The 18,793-nt window shown below is 44.4% G+C and overlaps 1 protein-coding gene across 4 annotated transcripts in view; it reads right to left on the bottom strand.

The window, feature by feature from the left end:
* nrg3a (neuregulin 3a) overlaps positions 1–14,965 on the bottom strand; it is a 232,488-nt gene extending 217,523 nt beyond the window's left edge. For all 4 annotated transcript variants that reach the window (XM_028989422.1, XM_028989424.1, XM_028989421.1 and 1 more), the window contains exon 1: positions 12,762–14,965. In XM_028989422.1, the coding sequence (XP_028845255.1) occupies positions 12,762–13,470 (709 nt within the window). In that variant the 5' untranslated portion in view covers positions 13,471–14,965. The remainder of the gene's footprint in view (positions 1–12,761) is intronic.
* Positions 14,966–18,793: the final 3,828 nt, after the last annotated feature.

The following is an 18,793-nucleotide window of genomic DNA, read 5'->3' on the forward strand; positions in this document are numbered from 1 at the left end:
ACATACACATGCACTCTAAGGAGGTCATTTTGTGATGGTCTGAGAACTATAAATGACCGCCGTTCCATTTAACAGCAGACAGAGTCTAGGGAGGCTGAACCATCAGAGTTTGACCCACAATGTCTGTTACAATTCATCTCCAGCAAACCCATTTATTATCCCATTTCATCCCCATTCCAGATCCACCATAACCTGGAACCTTTCCTGCAGCATGTTGTTTGCAGCCAGTAGGGTGAAACAGGGCACACTAACCATGTATTCTTTTCATGAGGAGAGGTGATGACTCAGGCATTGCTGTTATTCACTTTATTCTCAATAGTAGAATTTTAAAAAATGAACATAATTTTTATTAAAAAAAATATGCCATCAGCACAGAGGAAAAAATTGTGGTATGAAAGATTTACAAAATTTACACCAATTTAGCCAGCAGGAGAGCAAGACTAGTGGTGCCTTCATTCTTAGAATTTTGTATTTCTGTGTTTTTTTGTGTGTTTGTGTGTGTGTGTGTGTGTGTGTATTATTCAGTCCATGGTTGGGGCTAGCTGTTTGGCACATTCCCTTTGACCAACTATTGCAAGAGGAGAGGCCTTCAAAATTTGCTGTTTCAATCATTTTTAATAGAACTACACACTACTTTAGCCAATCGCAGCTCCAGCACAGGGTCACAGAAAAGCATCCAACACCCAGTCATGTGATGTTTTTTCTTGATAAATCAGGTAGAAACTGTATGAACATCTCTAAAAGCACCACTTCTGACACTGTCAGTCAGCATTAACAACAAAAACGCACCTTTTTACTCCCATTTTCCCTGCCTACCTCCGTATCGCGTTTCAGACCATTAACGGCAAAACCCTGACCATGAGAGCACTTGGCCGGCCGGCACATGATCCATCACCCGTTGGCTTCTGGCCTTCCTCTGCCGTCACGCGCAAGCTTCTCTAGCACACAAGCTGCAGAATCAAGGCCGGACACGTCACCCTGAGAGGCAGGACCACCTCCAAAGCCTCCCTACTGCTCCGGGAGCCTCATTACTGGCTGCTCTTACGACTTCACCGTCTTATCTGAAGTTTAAGGTTAAAATCACGTAAACAACCTGTAAACAACCAACAGTCCACAAACCTCATCATAGCAGATTAAACCTTAATGTACAGGGATCTGTTTTCTGAATTTATATTCTCATCACAGTTTTATGATCTATTTATCTCAGATGAATTTCCTCGCATTATTTGCATGAGAATTTAAGGTTTTCTTTACTAAGTGAACAGATCTGGACACATTTTCCCATGCTCTAAAAATCACTGAATAATAGCCCAGTGAAGGTAAACAATTGGAAATCGGGAGATCGAATAAGCCAATATGACTTGATCGGTAAGAGCAAAGAATAACCCTACCCACCCCTGTCAATATTCAATTAGCTGCTTATGTCAATGTAAGTGTGCAAAAAAGTTTGCTTCGAAGTGCACCGCAGCCTTCCCGCCCAACACCGTCAAACCTCCCTTTTCCAAAACCCTGCGTCCAGTAAGCGAGTGCCATTATTGGTGAATATTTACTGGCAGGTAGAAGTTACTGCTAGAGCAGGGGACACAGAGGAGTAAAATGGACACACCACGATGGGAAATCAATGGCTGAATCTCTGACACTGTGTCCAGATCTACTGAGTGTTTCTTAATACTAGCAAAGAGGAAGGAACCAGTCAAGCCATTTAGTGGCTAAAGAGGCTTAAAGTGCCCATTAAGATCTCTGGCCGTCGTTTTCTTCTATACTGGCGTGCTGAGGATATGCAGTACTCTATTAAGGTTGGAACAATTAATCGATTAATCGCGACACATTACACAAGAAGCTGGCATCTAGTGTCGATCTGTGTACATTCTTCCAAAATGTAAAATAACACCATTATATATTTACCATTATATATATATTTTTGGCCAATATGGTATTCATGACAGATTTTTGCTGAAAAGTTGATATTTTTTCTTTTTTCAGGTAAACAGATACATATTTAGTATTGCTTATTCAGCTTTTTCCTGATGTTGTTATCATAGGCAGCAAATTGTGAAAGTTTATTTTTGTGGGTCACTGTGTGCTTCCCAACCTTTTGCATGTTTGCTCAGTTCAGAATTCTATCTTCACAATGTGCATTTGCATAACTATGCATGGGTTAGACTCATTAAACTCTTTAACTGCTGTTAGTCGCAAACTTGCACTTTTGAATCTATTTTTAATTGCCCTTTATATGCAAAAACCCACTCAGTGGCTTACAGGCAATTACTCGCACCTACATGCATATAAATCACTCAAATAAATCTAATAACATATTTTTTGCACACACATAAGGTCTCTCTGTCACCATGAAGCAGTTACCACCATACTCCAAACTCCAGCATACAGGACCATACCTCACCTTCAACTGAAAACCCAAAATAATTCCATCAGACTCAAGAAAGGATTCAAAAAAAAAAAAAAAAAAATGAAAGGCTCAGATGGCAACACTCCGCTAAAGGTTAATAGGTGTTTGGATTGGGACGCCTGAGGGTCCAGGCACACTAATGAGGGTGAGAGGGGTCCCAGAGACTGATGAAAGTCCCAACAAGTCCCTCTGACAGGGTCCGAAAGAAAAAAGCCTTTTTCATTTAACAGGATGTTGGGGAATAGAGGGTGGAAAGATGGCGACACAAAAAATGTCCACTGTAACCGATAGGAAGAAAAGCAGGAAGAAAGAAGAACGGCCTGTCGCCGTGGTGAAAAACAGCTGGACGCCCAGTTTTTGTTCCCACATTTTGCCATGGAGAGCATATAGAAATGGAGACAAAGAGCATGCAGCGAATAAAAGGAATCTGTATAAATCACATTCATCTCATAGAGGGCCACTGCCTGCGGGTTAATGTCCTTACTCTTTAATGCATCGGGACACATGATGGCAGTCAGAAGTCGTTTCCCGTAGCGAGGATGCAGGTCGCCGCGCCTCTCATCTCAATGGCAGCTGTCATTAGGAGTTACTGCTGCGCCCACTGGCATTTGTCTTCATAAATAAAAGATAGCTTTCTCTGAAGAGCAGACCCCCAGACCTCTCCCTATCACCGAGATAGGAGACTCCGACGCGAGGATTTTTTCTTCATCCAAACGGGAGGACATTTCATCTGTGTCACTCAATCTGGTCTTCCTCTTTCTCCCAATTTCTACACGCGGCGATACAACAGGGCTTTCTGCCACTGCTGATAGATGGGCGGCCTGCTGCGAGACAATCACTTCTTGTGAGTGAGCAGGACATCTGTGTGCAGAATCATATCAGAATCGGGATCCCTCATAGACATAAAGACATATCGATCCCAATCCTGAACAGCCCCTCTTCACCTCGCTCGGTCAAGGATGCATATTTTTGACTTATCTCTATGTCACGGACCCATGATTGGCAGCTTTCTGAGCCAAAACCCGTATCCATTTTCACAGTAGCATGACCCCTTAATGACACATAACCACCAAGATGCCAAGAAGGCTGTAATCTACATCTGACACGGTGTGATTGAGGTCACGCTCGGCTCAGACTCCGCGTCCAGTCCCCACATCTGTGGAAAAATGTATTACAGGCAAATGTATTACAGGAAAATAACAGGCGTTGAGTGAGTACAATGGCCGTGATGGCCATTGTTCACACGGCTTACTGATTTCACAGATAAAATAAAGATCATTCTGTACAAAGCCACCGCACATCTGAATTGGCCTGAAATTTGACACTGTGAACTGTGAACAAAATTCGATATGGGACACAACTAAGGAATTGTCTTTTTATTCTGATTACGGGTTTTTCTTCAGACTAAAGTGTGATTTTGCCATTTTAAAATCCTTAATAAGTCACAATCTTACCTTCCAGGGACTTCACTTTTCAGCAATTAAGAAACTCAGTGTCCACATTTCAGGGAGCCGGCAGAGTACAAAAAAAAAAGTTCAATTCAGATGGACGCCACTGATAAAATGTCACAAGCTGTCCTGATTGACCTCAGAATGTCGGTGGAGCCACCGTTGGCCACAGAATCCCCAAAGCCAGGCACCAGGATTTTAAAAGTCATGAAATTCACACCTGCGCTCTCAAACTTTTGGAATCATGAACAGGTGTGGGCAAAGCGAGAGTCAGTAAAAGAGAAAGAAAAAACGTTTTTTTATGGAACACCAAGTGGAACACCTACAAGGTCAAAAACACACGTTTTCACACATTTTGTAGTCCTGTCACATGACTCAGCGGAACCTCCTGGGGAGAGAGGAGATTTTGAGACTGAGGCAGAAAGGTTGCATTTGTGGTGCTAAAGAAAGTAAACACATTGCTGAGCCCAATGTGGCACACAGTCAGCATCGAAAATACTGCACTGTTGGTGCCTTACCGTTTATCACTTGGATAATATTGAATTATACTACATATGAATAATATTTGTAATTTTCCCTCTAGCATACAATAGTGCATTTTGACTTGTATCACATACAATTCTATCTTACAGTTATGCAGTTTTACACTTCTGCCATTGTGAACTCAACATTCCATTTGAACTATAGACTAACTGTTTCTGATAATGAGACTCTCCGCATTTATGCGGATATTAATTTCATCAACAGCCATTTCAAGCTGCCATAGTCATTACAACATGAACAATGTCTAGACAGGAGTTTTGATCAAAGTGTTGTGGTGCTAGTGGTGGTAGTAGCCTAGTGGGTAACACACTTGCTTATGAACCAAGAAGACCCAGATTCAAATCCCACTTAGTACCATTAACCCTAAGTTGGACTGTCCCTGTAACTACTGATTGTAAGTCGCTTTGGATAAGGGCTTCTGATAAATGCTGTGAATGTAAATGTTCTGTTAGGTGCCGGTGTACATGGTTGAGGGTTTCTGTAACATTTGATGTTTCACAAATCTATACAGATGGGCTGAGTTTAATTTGGAGCTCATCGGCACCAAGTGTGAACAGCAGGAGCTCCGCTTTCAACGTCCCCAGTCCTGTCAGTCAGAGACGTCGCTGAGGGGGACGTGTATCGCCATTGAAGGCTGCCAGCTAACCGAGTGGGACGTGGCCATCCCTCTCAAAGAAGAGCCAACACATATGGCTTCTAACGTACGTTAGTTGTTGCCATGGGCAGGCGGGCCACATTTCCTTTGCCCTAACTGGGGCTGGATGTGACTAAAGGGTCAATCACACCGGTGACATACGTGCATGTATGCGGCTTGCCTTATTTAGCCTGCTGATCCACAAGAATGCTGCTAGACAGAAAGGCCTGCCAGACGGTGACCCCCAACATTCCACCCCAAGCGCCTATCAGTGCAAATCAACCAGTTCTCTTCACTTTTTTTTCCGTTTCTCTTATATATCCTCAGCATCATAGCAGCTGATGTTAACTCAGTTGTCCAGAAAGTGTCTGCCAGTATCGTGCATCCAAACAGATTAAGGGGAGAAAGCAGAATGTCCATCCTCTTCTCTCACTTCAGACACACAGTGCGACGTGGAGGTCAGGCAAATTTAGAAAAGCAGAACAACAAAAAAAGGTAGTCAGAGAATGATAAACATTCCTAATGCCACCGGGGGGGGGGGGGGGGGGGGGGGGGGGGGGGTGATCAGAATAAAACCGTGTCCAGAAAGAAGTAAAGATCCTCTTTAAGAGATATACCACACGATATCCCAGCATGCCAAGTCTCCGTGCTTGACTAGAAAGACTGGTTCCTTATCGCTGTCAAGCAGACGCTAGTGCCAGCAGTGCCGCATGATTCCCTCGGCCTCAACTAGAGGCTTAGGGGCACAATACGCTGCTCGCTGCTAATCATGCCCCATGCATTAAATCAGGTCCTCAGTCAAAGTGCTGAGGGCCCAAAGGCCAGCAATCACGCAGGAATCAATATCTCATAAAGGATAAAATGGATGGCGCGTCTCTTCTCCGTATACACTAGACAAAGGGCGAACAACGTCCCATAGCCGGAGAGTAATGGAAAGGCAAAGGCAAGAGGCATTTTACATCCTGGGTATACTACAGGACGATTTACCAAACAATCAAGCTGGCGCGAAAACATTTAGCCAACGCTAAATCAGAGGCACACCCTGCAATTGGTCAAAAGGAGGGCCTGCTTGGACCAAGGACATGCTATCCTGTTGCATGAAAGGAGGGGAAGTCAGCCAGTTCATATACGCTATGAGACAATGAACTTCATTCACCAAAGGGACCATACAAGAATGGCCCAGCAAGTATACATGTGAGCATGGGTATGTTTGTTGTCACATTCTGTTTTTGTGCTGGGGACCTTAAAATGGGTTTCTTAAATGCAGATTTGCTCCTAATCTGAGATTAACCAACTCGCTGCTTTCTTAAAACCAAAAAAAAAAAACTTTGTGGTGATGTTCATAGATACCAGGTACCATCTGATATTGTTTTTTTTAACCAGACTGGCCCTTTAAGAGGGGATTAAATCTCAGATTAGGATTCATCTTTGTTTTAGCTCTCTTGAGAGCCCCTATTTTTTAAGTATTGGGACAATCGGGCAAAAAAAAAAGTATTAAACAAATGTGGAAGCCTCATGATCAGAGTGGAAGTCCAGATATGATTGGAATCCGATCATTTGCAACAAAAGATCAGGTTTTTGCAAATCCGTTTCAGACCACATTCCTGCATGGCTTGGAAATATGCTTTAAATTGCAATTTTGATTAATCCATTTTATTTTGAATTCAGGAAATGAAAAAGGATGAACATCTGGACAGTCTGGACACCCCTTACTTGGTACTGATACCAATGGGGACAGGCCTCCAGGACTCTTTTCTGTGACCCTGTGCTGGAGCTGGTAAACAAGGCCTTTTCTCACTTACCGCTCAGTCCTTTTAGTCAAATTCGCACCCATCTTTGAATACTGGGTGCAGGGTGAGGACTTACGCAAGGCAGTGGACCAGCTGACCACAGGGCGTGCACACACACCATTCACTCACACACTCACACATATGGTCAATTTAGAGTCACCGTGCCTTTGGAAACCCAAAGGAAATGCGGGGCAGAGCAAGCAAATTAAACATACACACAACAGGGGAGGGGAGTCCAGCAAAACCAGAATTTCCAATTCTTTGAGCCTTATGGCTCCTCTGAATGGCATTTTTACTCCGCTCTGGATTTTAGAGCCTCATTTTTAATTTTTTTGTTGTTGTTTGTGTCTTATATCACAACAACTGATTGTTGCTAATTAGCTTCCCTTCATTGTTTCATGGCCGAGCTCATTAGATGCTGCAACACAGGGTAGGACTGGAAAAAATAAAAACCTGACAGAGCAGCTCTCAATGAGCCCAGCTGAAGGACCACTGGGCTGAAGAATTACCCAACAGCCGGCGGGGGCCACTGCGTTTGGGCGGGGCCGGCCAGTCAGCTCAACAGCTTGGGTGTTTGATGGCTTTGGTGTGTTGCAGTAATGAGCTGTATTCACAGTAGGCCTGTGTTCTCTTTTTGTACCCGGACTGTATGCTCGAGCCAGGGTCCACTCTCTGCCTCTGGCTGGTGATTGGCTGAGGTCCAGCAGGTTTATGGCCCTGATTTGTCACTCAGCTCGGTGCCTTTTGAAGTCGCTACAGAGTAATAGGCTTCACATTGGCTGCACCGGCTGGCAACCACGGCAACAATCAAAATGTTGTGACATTTGTTTATCCATGGATGTTAAATGGGTGCAACGCAGCGAGGGGTCGTGTGGGGCAGAGACTGGATGTGAGTCCGCCGGTGAATGTTTCTTACGCAAACTGCGTTTCTCTGGGGCAAAATACAAAGAATTGAGCATGAAGTACCAGAGAGAAAAAAGAATATATGATTTAAGGAATCATTAGTTTTTACAACTGTGAATGCAAGTGATTCTGAACAGATGAAGATGCTTATGTATGTCCAGTGATACTTTGTTCCAGGGAGAATGCACCGTTAAAATATATATATTCATTCATCATACTTCATAAGACCGCTGCGTCTCCAGAGATCCATCTTCAGGGTTTCCTTGACATTTATTGAATGATATGCATACCATTATTCTCACATCTATCAATAAACAGTTAAACTAACCGAAAGAGAGCAGGTAATTTCTATTCCAAATCATAAAACGATTCAAATAAAACACATAAATAATGCCGATTTTATGCTGAAATCTGTGTTGCTGCTAGAGCTGGAATAATGAAATGGTGCCATAGGTGAACAGCCCTTTTAATCCAGGAAAACAGTGAGCGTCTGTATGACTGATATTGGTTAGAAACTGGAATGACAGGAACCAGTAAGTCACAACTAATGAAGACAAATCCCCGCAGGTTATCACTGCACTCCGCAGATTAACCGATTACACCGGCTCCGTGTTTTCCTATAAACACTGCATGCATTTATTCATCATCGCTGCGTCGTGCGGTGGCTTTCAAGTCATCTGCACACCCGGAAATGTTTGGTTGTAACAATGCAAAACAGTGACACTCTAAATGTTCCACCGCAGGCTGGCGAAACGCACGCTTTGTATATTTTTAAACAGGAGGAAATATGCCATTTACATGAATTTTTAATACCCTCCACATTATTTTGGTTGTAGCCATTTCCTGCATTCCCCGAAGGGGAAGGATTCGGGTGGGTATGTACAAATGTATTTATTTGATTTTATTTGCCTCAACATTAAAAGCTTCCAACGGACAGTCTAGACTGTCTTCACATTCTTGACATTAACTGTTTTGTATCAATAAATGTTTTTCTTCATGCAAACATGCGTAAGTGAACCCTGAATCCCAAGAGAGGAGCAATATCCGATGGTACCTTTTTGATTGCAGACGTTTTGTTGAATGTGATGCCAAGTGATGTCAGTTGCCTAGACTTGGCGGTCTCAGGGGAGTGCAGTAGGACTGGAGTCAGCAGGCTCATCCAGCAGACATTAAATTCACATCTTTCCCTGACACCAGGCAAAAATCATTTAATTAGGCCAGCTTTAAAGTGAATTCATTATCAAAAGCCGACAGCATAAAAAAAGAGAGAGAAAGAGACATCTCCCACATTAAGTCACTTTGTACGCTATCGTCATTTGGGCATTTCTGGGACCGCCGAACTTCTTTTTAAAGCCTCGTCCGCAAGCAGATTTCCAGCCAACAAATTCTCAGCAGATGTTAAGTAAACAGGCAGCCCGGGCAAAAAAGCCCGGCATGTTGCTGGTTAGACTAAAACATTTTCAAAGAAGCCCTGCCTACTGTCTCAAATGGCAACATGACAAGCCTGAATTCTGCAACTCAATGAGGCACAACTCTCTCAATTCATGTCAGTGATCAACACTCAATCCAACTCTGGATGAGAAGCGGTATTACATCAGTAAACAAGGCAGGGCATCCTCCTGAATAATTGGGTCTTTTGGCAGGCATGCTGGGAATAGGAGAAGAGTCCAAACGCAAAAGCGACAGGACGAATGCATTTTGGCACCAGACATAAATACAGTTACAGTCTACGACATTCACCATCATTCCGGCATTAAAACACAAGCCCATCAATGAAACTGAATAATCAATACACGTTACTTTGGAAGATATTTTAATGACGTTAGAGGCTGCCAGTTGTTGAGGGAAATGAGTAAGAGCAATCCGGCGCAATTTTCTTCCAAAATCACCTGATTGAATCCTCCCCTTAGGGACACAGAAAGATGGAAATCAGAGGGAGGAGAGATTTAGCATTTCATGTTTGCATGAGGATTATTGCTTTTTTCGAGGAATTCAGGTCTCGCTTCTAACACGCAGTTGATGCTCAGCTCCAAGCCGGCGGCCTGTGTCCCACTCCGTCATGTCTTCATTCATCAGCAGCCCGACAGTCCCCCGGTTCTGATCGTTCTTCATCCGTGCTCGTCAATAATTCACCACAATTCTTCTGCATATTCAACATGTTTCCCTTTCTGGCCATTAAAAATGTAAAGGTCCTTTTTTCCTTTGTGAGGACTTCTCTCAGGGATAAATCTAAGTGACATTAAGGCTTATTGAGATGGCCACACAGTGAAATTAAACTCTGGCTGCAACCATTGGTTGAAGGAGAATGTGTCCATGTAAATCTCTGTCTTGAGACCCCAAGTGCTAGTTAAATAAAGAATTTGTCATTATGCTTAATGGCAATTTCTTGTGTTGGTTAACTAGCACTAATCGTAGGTGTAACATTCAGGTTAATGTAGCTAAACAAAAAGGGGAAATCAATGGCCATTTAAGCAGCATCTGAAATAGGCTAAAAGCGCCAGGCTCTTTCATCTGCAGGTGCTCAGCATAATGCTGCAATCAGCTGCACCCTTTTTAATCAATCACACCAGAGCAACTTTTGATCAGTGTGTTTGGAATCAGCACTGGGACCCATAACCTCCCGTCAGCCAGAAAATGAGCGCATGTCCACGTGCCAGCAGGGATTGAAAGGTGAATCGGGGAAGGCAATACACTTTAAGGGTTCACCAGGAATGGCAAGTACAAGGCCACTGACAATGCACAGCAATCTAGCAATCCTCTTACAGGTTATAGTTAGTACAAAATGCATGTGGCAATAATGCACAATGCAATGGTGTGGACAATGCAATACAACGCAATCCTCTTATGGGTTAGTTGGTTATGAATCTTTTGATGAGCTGTCAGCTTTGCAGGTCAGCGTCCCGGTTTGGGAAAATTCCTATGGGACTGTTTGGACCATTTAAAACCAGCCTACCATACCAATACTGTCACTGTAACATAGATGGTAGTACCTCCATGATTCACTCCCTCCCTTACCTGTGTTTGTCCTTACATTCAGAAATGGTCTAAGTTGGGGGAGTGTATACAAATGTGAGCTAAAAAAGAAAAATTGTGATTTTCAATAACATTGACCTATGAAAGACCCATCTGAACAGCAGTAGACTGAAATCATATCTCTTTAAGGTTATGACGCATAACAAGAGTTTCCTATCTAATCAGAGAATGGTCAGTCTTCTAATTACTCATCCAATTAGCTGCATGTATGCCAGCCCTCACAGGAAAAAACAGACACTGATCAGAGAAGATTTGCCCACAAAAAGAAGATTTTGCCCCCATTTGCCCACAAAAGCAAGAAATAAAAAAAAACTTTAAATGGTAATATGTGTACAGATACACACCACTGGATACCCTGCAGCTTGACTAAATGCACTGTAAGATGCTGTTCTGCTCGTTAACAGGATGGGGATGCCATTAAGGTTCTTAATGGGCAACGCCGGGAGGTTCAACCGGGGTGATGGGAAATTAATCTGGATTAGACACGCAGAATGGAGTAATCTGTGTGATGCAGTGTCACTGCCTGACACTTTCATCCAATATTCTGAGGTGAGCACAATGGTGGATCCCATTCGTAAGAAGCAGGATGGTGATGGCAGATGACCATAACACAAGACCACGCAAACCCAAAATCAAATTGTCCCCACCTCCTAAACTGTGTTTGTTTTTTCGTTATGAGACCAATTCAAGATTCAATCTTGAGATTCAAGATAAACCCACAGGATCTCTCTCTCTCTCTGTCTCTGTCTCTCTCTCTCTCTCTCTCTGTCTCTCTCTCTCTCTATATATATATATATATATATATGCTTTTGTGCATTCACTGTGTTGGTACCTGTTTCTCAAGATGAGTAATTCATAAAACCATAATTGAAAGTTAAGTTAAAAATGCCCTTTCAGACTTTATATGTTTATGTGGGTGAGTGTGTGCGTGTCTGCATGGGCTTCAGTTTAGAGCAGCACACATAAGAAATGACATTTTCTAGACGATATCAATCAGGCCGGCTTTAATGGTTTTCCAGACACTAACTTGCGAGCTGGCATTCGTAAAATGCTAAATTAATGGAGGAACGCATGATAGATGGCGACTCCTCTCCTTTCATCAGGATAATATTGAGTTCCTGCAGTGCGTAAATGATTAGAAGAGTTGGAGTTGGCTGTTTTTGCCACGTCTTGTGGCTGGGACGTCAGAGTGGTCCAGAACAAAGCCCCTTTTTGTCAAGTGGTCATGAAGGCTCAAACATGATGGATGGTTGGCGAGAAGTAACGCTTCTGAAATCAATAGGCTTGGAAATGACATGACCCGGAGTCTGGAGGACAGGGAAGGAGAGTAAACTCAGTAGGTCTCAGACTATGTCTCAATGAGAAAACCAAAGCATTCGAATGGGAGGTCTGCTTATTTCACACCACCGGTGGATGCAGTGAATAAAAAAAGCACATCGCTTCACCCAGCGAGCAGAGAGTCCACAGGACCACAGAGTGACTGACCTGCTCTGCGTTTACCACGCATTCCTTCTATCCAACTCAAAAAGCCACCTCTGAACGTTCACAGCAGAGCCGTGCGCCTAATCCATTTACTTCAACCCTGTATTAATAATATTAATCTTCATCGGGGTACACTGCATGCCACAGCTCTCATCTCAACAAAACTGTAATTTCATCCCCAGCCAGGAATAAATATAGGCTACAGGATTTTACCCCCCCACCCGCCCAAACTGCTCAGTGTTTAAGATCAAAGGGGAGGATTTAGGATGAGACAACAGCACTGCAGTAATGACAGCAGATAGGAAGCCAACCCTTTACATGTATAGATGAGAACCTAAGCCAGCCAATGGCTTCACATCCATACGAATGAACATTAAGAATTTTGTGAAGCAATCAGAACCCGCTTGCATCTTCAGCATTGCACCAATAGGTCTAAAGTGTGAGAAAACTCCGCTCTACATATACTGACATGAACACAATAGCCAATGCCCAAGATCTGCATGAATACATAGCAGACTCACGTGTTTTTCGGCTGACGTGCATGCGTGTGGGCGTGGTTGCCGGGTTCTCGGTGGTGTGCTCATGGGTCCACATTTGCGTTGAGTCGTGCAGGACTGTTGGATTGGAGGGTTTGGGGCTGGAGGTGGACGACGCTGCCAACGTGGAGGTGGTAGCGGCCACGGTGATGTGAGGTGTGCGGGACCCCAAGCGAGTGGTGGTGCTCCTCTGGGTGGCCTGGCTACCGGACGAGCCTCCCCTGCCGGTAGTGGTGCTCACAGAGTGAGTTCCCGATCGAGTCCTGCTCCTCACTACTGCAATGGTAGTGGTGGTGGATGTGGTGGAGGTGATGGTGGAGCTGGGGGTGTGGGTGGCAGCAGCAGTGGTGGTTGTGTCTGAGCCCTTGGGAAAGGCGCTGGGCTTCGAAAGGAAGATGGGGTCTTGCCCGATACCCTTGGCGTTGACCAGGTCTGTGGGAACGTAGTCTCGTACCGAGCCCACCACAATCCACTTCAGCAGCATCAGGCTAAGTCCCAGGCCAATGAATCCGATGAGCAAAGGGACCACACACAGCCAGGTCTGCTGCCGGGGCCACAGGGTGCAAGAGCCACATCGCAGGGGTCCATGTTCTCGGGCGGGGGCCTGATCGCGTCCCCCTGAAGCCCCACCACCTTCCACTTCCTCCAGGATCATTGCACCCGAGGTGGCAATTGCTCCAGAGCTGTCACTCATCCCGTCTGTGGCACAGTGACGGTTAAGCCCAGATCCGGATACAGGGCAGGCATGTGCGACGCAAGGCGGAACATCGGTCTGAATCGGCACGCATCGCAGCAGATTTTGGGGGGGGGCGGAATATCCAACGACAGAAAAGCTCACCCAGCCTTACACACTCGACACACACACAGCATCAAACATCCGACAACATTAACAAACATATGTGCACACACACACACACACACACCCAACTAGGCACGCACACACACACACACTCCCCACGGACAGGGACGGGATTTGGCAGAGAAACAAGAGAAGGACAATCCTTGGTACAGTTTCAGTCGGCTACGTCCAGGGAAGCAAATTCCCACCACTTCGGATAATATTCGTTAATTGAAAAATGGATGATTATCGGCAGATAATTAAAGTGCCTTGAATGGTGCAGAAGAGAAATAATCCGTCTGCGAGTTGGCTGCCGGCAGCTCCTGTCGCAGCACCTGCATCGCTCGCGTGGAGCCCGACTAATTCCCCATTTCCAGATTCCGCTTTCTAATGCCACGCTCGCCTCCCGACAGAACGCCTCTCTCGCTCCTTTTTGCGCAGCCGGGAAGTCTCAAGATCCCTTGTTTTTTTTTTTCAGGACGCGGCTCTTCTGCGGCTCCTTCCTCTCCCTCACCCTGGCTGAAGCTGAGTCAGCTCGAGGGCTCCTGGAAAGCCTCTTTTTGTTTCTTTCTTGTCCTCTCGGAGAGAGATGGTCCTCAGACTGGACCACGTCCCTTCACTACAGCATCCTCTCCGAGAAAGATTTTTTTTTTTTTAGGGGGTGTCTTGGGCAACAGCCAAGAGTCCCTCCTGTCTTGCACGTCCACTGTACTCCTCCAGAGGAAAGCAGCAGCAGACAGAAATAAAAAAAAAAAAATCTGAGACCAGAGAATCCAGCGGCAACGTCGAGCTGCTGGCAGAGGAGAAAGGATAGGTGGGGGAGCGTATTCAGGGTGTGGATGGAATTACGGATCGGTCCCGTCTCCGGGGTGGGACTAATCCTGTCGTGCCTCTCCCGCTAAGGGCAACAGTTCCCCTGTGCGGCTGGATCAGCGCATCGGCAGTGGTAATGCAGCCGAGAGAGAGAAAATCCTGCTTGCATCCTCCCGCTACATTCCGGCACTGAGAGAAAGAAAGAGAGAGAGAGAGAGAGAGAGAGAGAGAGAGAGGACAGGAGGGTGTAGAGAGAGAGAGAGCAGGACGCGGAAATGCCAGTGATAAATCACAGAGTGCAGCAGCTCCCGATGTTCTTGGCTTTATGGAGAGTAACCATCCCACGGCTCCTGGATCCTGGGAGTCGTTTGGATTTTGTTTATTCGCTTGTCCGATTGACTGATCCCTTCTGCTCCCCTGGTTAGTTAAAGTCCCATCCGGACTCTCCTCCTCCAGGCAGATTAATCCAGCGCTCCGGTCCTCCGATGGCTGGGAGACAGCCGCTCCGCTCCGCACTGCTGCTGATGCTGCTGCTGCTGATAACGGGAGAGAGAGGGAGAGAAAATGGGAGATGGGATGCTGAGAAAGAGAGGGAGGGAGGGAGGAAAAAGAGGCGGGTCCACACCTGCTCTCTCTACCAGCTCAGGAGAGAGAGAGAGAGAGAGAGAGAGAGAGAGACCATCCCAGTGTCCGTGCTTGGAACATGGAGGGGGTGAGTGATGAAGCGAACAGGAAGAGCTGAGACCGGATTATATCCGTCAAACAGAAAAAGAATTAAATTGCACATTTTTTATTGTAGCAAAAACTGAAAAGACAACCCAACCAGCTGCCTGCATTTCAGCACCACAGTTGCTGTCCCTCATTCTCTTAGTCCCGCCCACACGCTCAAATATGCAGGCAGAAATTAGCAAGGGAGGCTCTGCAGGCAGGAAACAAGAGAGACCTGCTGAAACTCTCCCACACACACACATACACACACACACACAGTTTCTAGACAGATTTTAATAAGTCAGTGAAATTGATTGAGGATGGAAGAAAAATAAGTGTTTTATGGATGAGAAATGTCAGACAGCTGGGTTCCAGACCAAGTCCTAATTATTCCCTGACAGGCACTTCAAAGCTTCACTGGGTGTGTGACGTCTCAATAGTGTCATTGTCCAGCGTGACCTTATCCAGCTCAGAGCATCTCTGTGCTGTGGCTGGTTTAACCAGATAGTGACCTGCATTAGGTTTATTCATTAGCAAAATAAACACAAATCGAAAATGGAGGTGCACCTCACATGTTGCATAATACCTTTATATCTGGTTGCTCAGTTTTCACATTTTAATTTATCCAGATTCATCCAGTGACTCATTTTTTTTTTCCTACTGACCTCCCCCATAAATTGGCCATCTGTTGTTTCTGCTGAAGCGATGCATCAACACTCTCTTCCCTAAATTTCCCAAATCCGATCATTTTCCCTGGGCGCAGCTCCCCCGCGGGCACACGACGCGTTGAAACTGTTTTTCACACACAGCATTTACCACGCCGCGTCCCTGGGTGACTTTAGACAGCAGCCGAGTCCTTGGGACTTTTCTCTCTCCTCCATTTATTTCATGCCGCCTTGTTCCCCCCACCAAGACGGCAGGAGTTTTCTAGGTCAGCTGTGCTGCTGAGACAGAGAATGGGGAGCCCTGAGCCTCAGCAGCTCAAGGTCATTAATGTGTGTCTCTCCTCATTCATAGCCACTTGTTATGAAAGCAGCTCAAACCAAACACGGTTTCAGCGTCATTACAAATCAGACAATGGGCAAAATTATTCTGTATTTGAAATCCGATAAAAGAAATTGACATTATTTATTGAAAATAATACAAAGACAGAAATAGTCTAATTTATAATTATAAATTATACATAATAAAACTATTTAAAGATTGCATTAAAAGATTGCCCTCAAAATAATCATTCAGAAAAGATCATTTTCATATTTCCTCCATTTAGTCTGCATAGTGCTCCATTTAGTCTGCATTATTATTGTTGTTACTATTACTATGTTTACTATGTTACTATGTCTATTAGCTCATTATTATCATATATATCATATATATTATATATCAACATGTTGATTATCAGTCGAGACCGAGGGTGGGGCCAGACATAAGGCATATTCAAATAATAATATTTATTTATTATTATTACAAATAATAATATTATTAATAATAATAGATTTCAAATGATAAATATCACCATTATTAGTAATCATCCTCATTATAATATTATGTTTTGTTTAGTTTGCTTTTTCATTTTCTTTTACACATACCAAACTCCAGATCACAGCAGTCTTCCGAAAGGTCCAATATGAGCCCCCATGTGAACCTGGGCTGGTGTTATCTGCACGTCCTGCACCGGACAGTATAATAACCAAGTATTGACCTAAATGTTGCTACTGAACACGACAGAACTGCAGCACAGCGGTGGGCGTGGCCCGTGCCGGTTGGGCGGTTCAAACAGCTTCCAGCCTTGCACCCGTTTCTCCTGTTGCTTGTGTTCCTCATCTGACTTGCTTCATTAGCGGTTCAGCTAATCGCTGTCTGATTTAGGACACATCAAGCTGCCGGTTTGAATCAGCGCAACAATTAACCATCAGTACTGAGGGTTCTTCAACTCAGAGCATCTCATGCTAGTACACACACACACACACACATACACCTTTACAGCCTGTCTGAAAAAAACAAACAATCCGAACCTCAGCACTCTGCATCCCACACGCACACACTCTGCAGTCCGGAGGCGACTGAACCGTCAGACTTTTCTTCCTGAACCTCTGGAAAGCCTGCATGTCTCGTGGCGATACACCGGAACACATTGCACAGCCGCTCAAGCAGAAACCTGGCCCCGAACTCAAGCAGCCAGCACTCGCAACCTTCAGCTTCTGAAAGGTCACGTTTAATCATTCGGCAAAAAAAACAACGCAAGCTCTCTCCTGCGTTGGAACCGGTGCCACTGGCCTTGCATTTAAATGCAATAAACCATATTCCAGCGCTTCATCACACCTTGCTCACTTTTCTGCTAATTTGGCAGCTGAGAAACGGGTTCATTTAGTTTTGAATCCCGAAAGACACAACGTTTCAGAAGATCAGCCATCAGCTGGGTTAAACTTTAAAAATGGGCATTCCGCGCAGGCCAGTTAACCCCAGGGGTTAAATATGATTATGTTCATATAGCACAAAAAAGTGTGGCAGGCGTAAAAAATATGCTGCTGTGCATACAATTTACATTAACGTCCATCTTTAAATGTCAAGGTGGACGCAGAGGACTTTCTAAGGAGAACATTAATGATTTCAGCTCTGCCCTGACCACGCATCAGACGCACTTAATAAAACAGTTGAATGTTTAAAGCGATTTGTGGATCGGTTCATGGTAAATATTTCCTTCTGAGGTAGCTCGTTTAATTACAATGTCAAAATCTAGCTTCAACATTTTGTACGTGTGCTGTTGAAAAATGCATGCTTGAAAAGTTATTTATATAGTTGTTTTTTTCACTGAGGAATACTGAATATTACTTATTCTTGAGTATTGGTGTGAGTCATAGGCAAACAACTTGAAATTTTAATTTTTGGATTTCAGCATCCGTGGATTTTTGAGGTCCAAGAAGGGGGGTGGGGGGGTGTAGGTATTCTGAAACCAGTTGCCTACAGACACAACATTAATATTAATACGGAATTAAATCTGATGCCCAGAGGAATCAATGCCCATATTTTACGATCTTCCTTCCTTCAGCTCCTCCTGTTGACCACATCACAGCTGATCAACTGGTCTGGTCATCCACACGACCGATCCTTACTGATCCAACTGTGCCGAATTTGGCCAGACTTGGGACCAGGCTTGGGAAATAAACTGTCACATGCATCCCTAGTGGCTGGGTTAATCAATCCACAAGCTGAAGTGACAGTAGTTGCTTGCGTTTGGGGATTTATCATCATGCCCTAACTAGATTAAAACGTTTTCAGGAAGATGCCTTCATGCTCCACCTGCAAAAAGGGACTGCAGAATTGTACTATGCAAGCTACCAGAGGCTTTTCAGTTAAATAGATCAAAATGAAAATTATAAACCGATTTTAAAGCAAATAAAAAACCCTGTACCTTTCACAAAATTCTGATTATTTTAGACTTTTCAAGGTGTCCACAAAACAGAGGCATCCGTAGAGCCTCACATCTCCCTGTGCTGATTAGTATTTACATCACATTAATTATAAAGTAATTCGAGAGAAACCATGTAACTTTGCTTTCTCTTGGTTTTACTTTCATCCATTTTTTTTTCTTAAATGTCGGGGAGGCAATTAAAATGTCTGCCACAATCAGCACCACCTCTGCATCTGAAGCAGGACC

Source organism: Denticeps clupeoides, chromosome 8, assembly GCF_900700375.1.
Source record: "Denticeps clupeoides chromosome 8, fDenClu1.1, whole genome shotgun sequence".
Taxonomy (NCBI): Eukaryota; Metazoa; Chordata; class Actinopteri; order Clupeiformes; family Denticipitidae; genus Denticeps; species Denticeps clupeoides.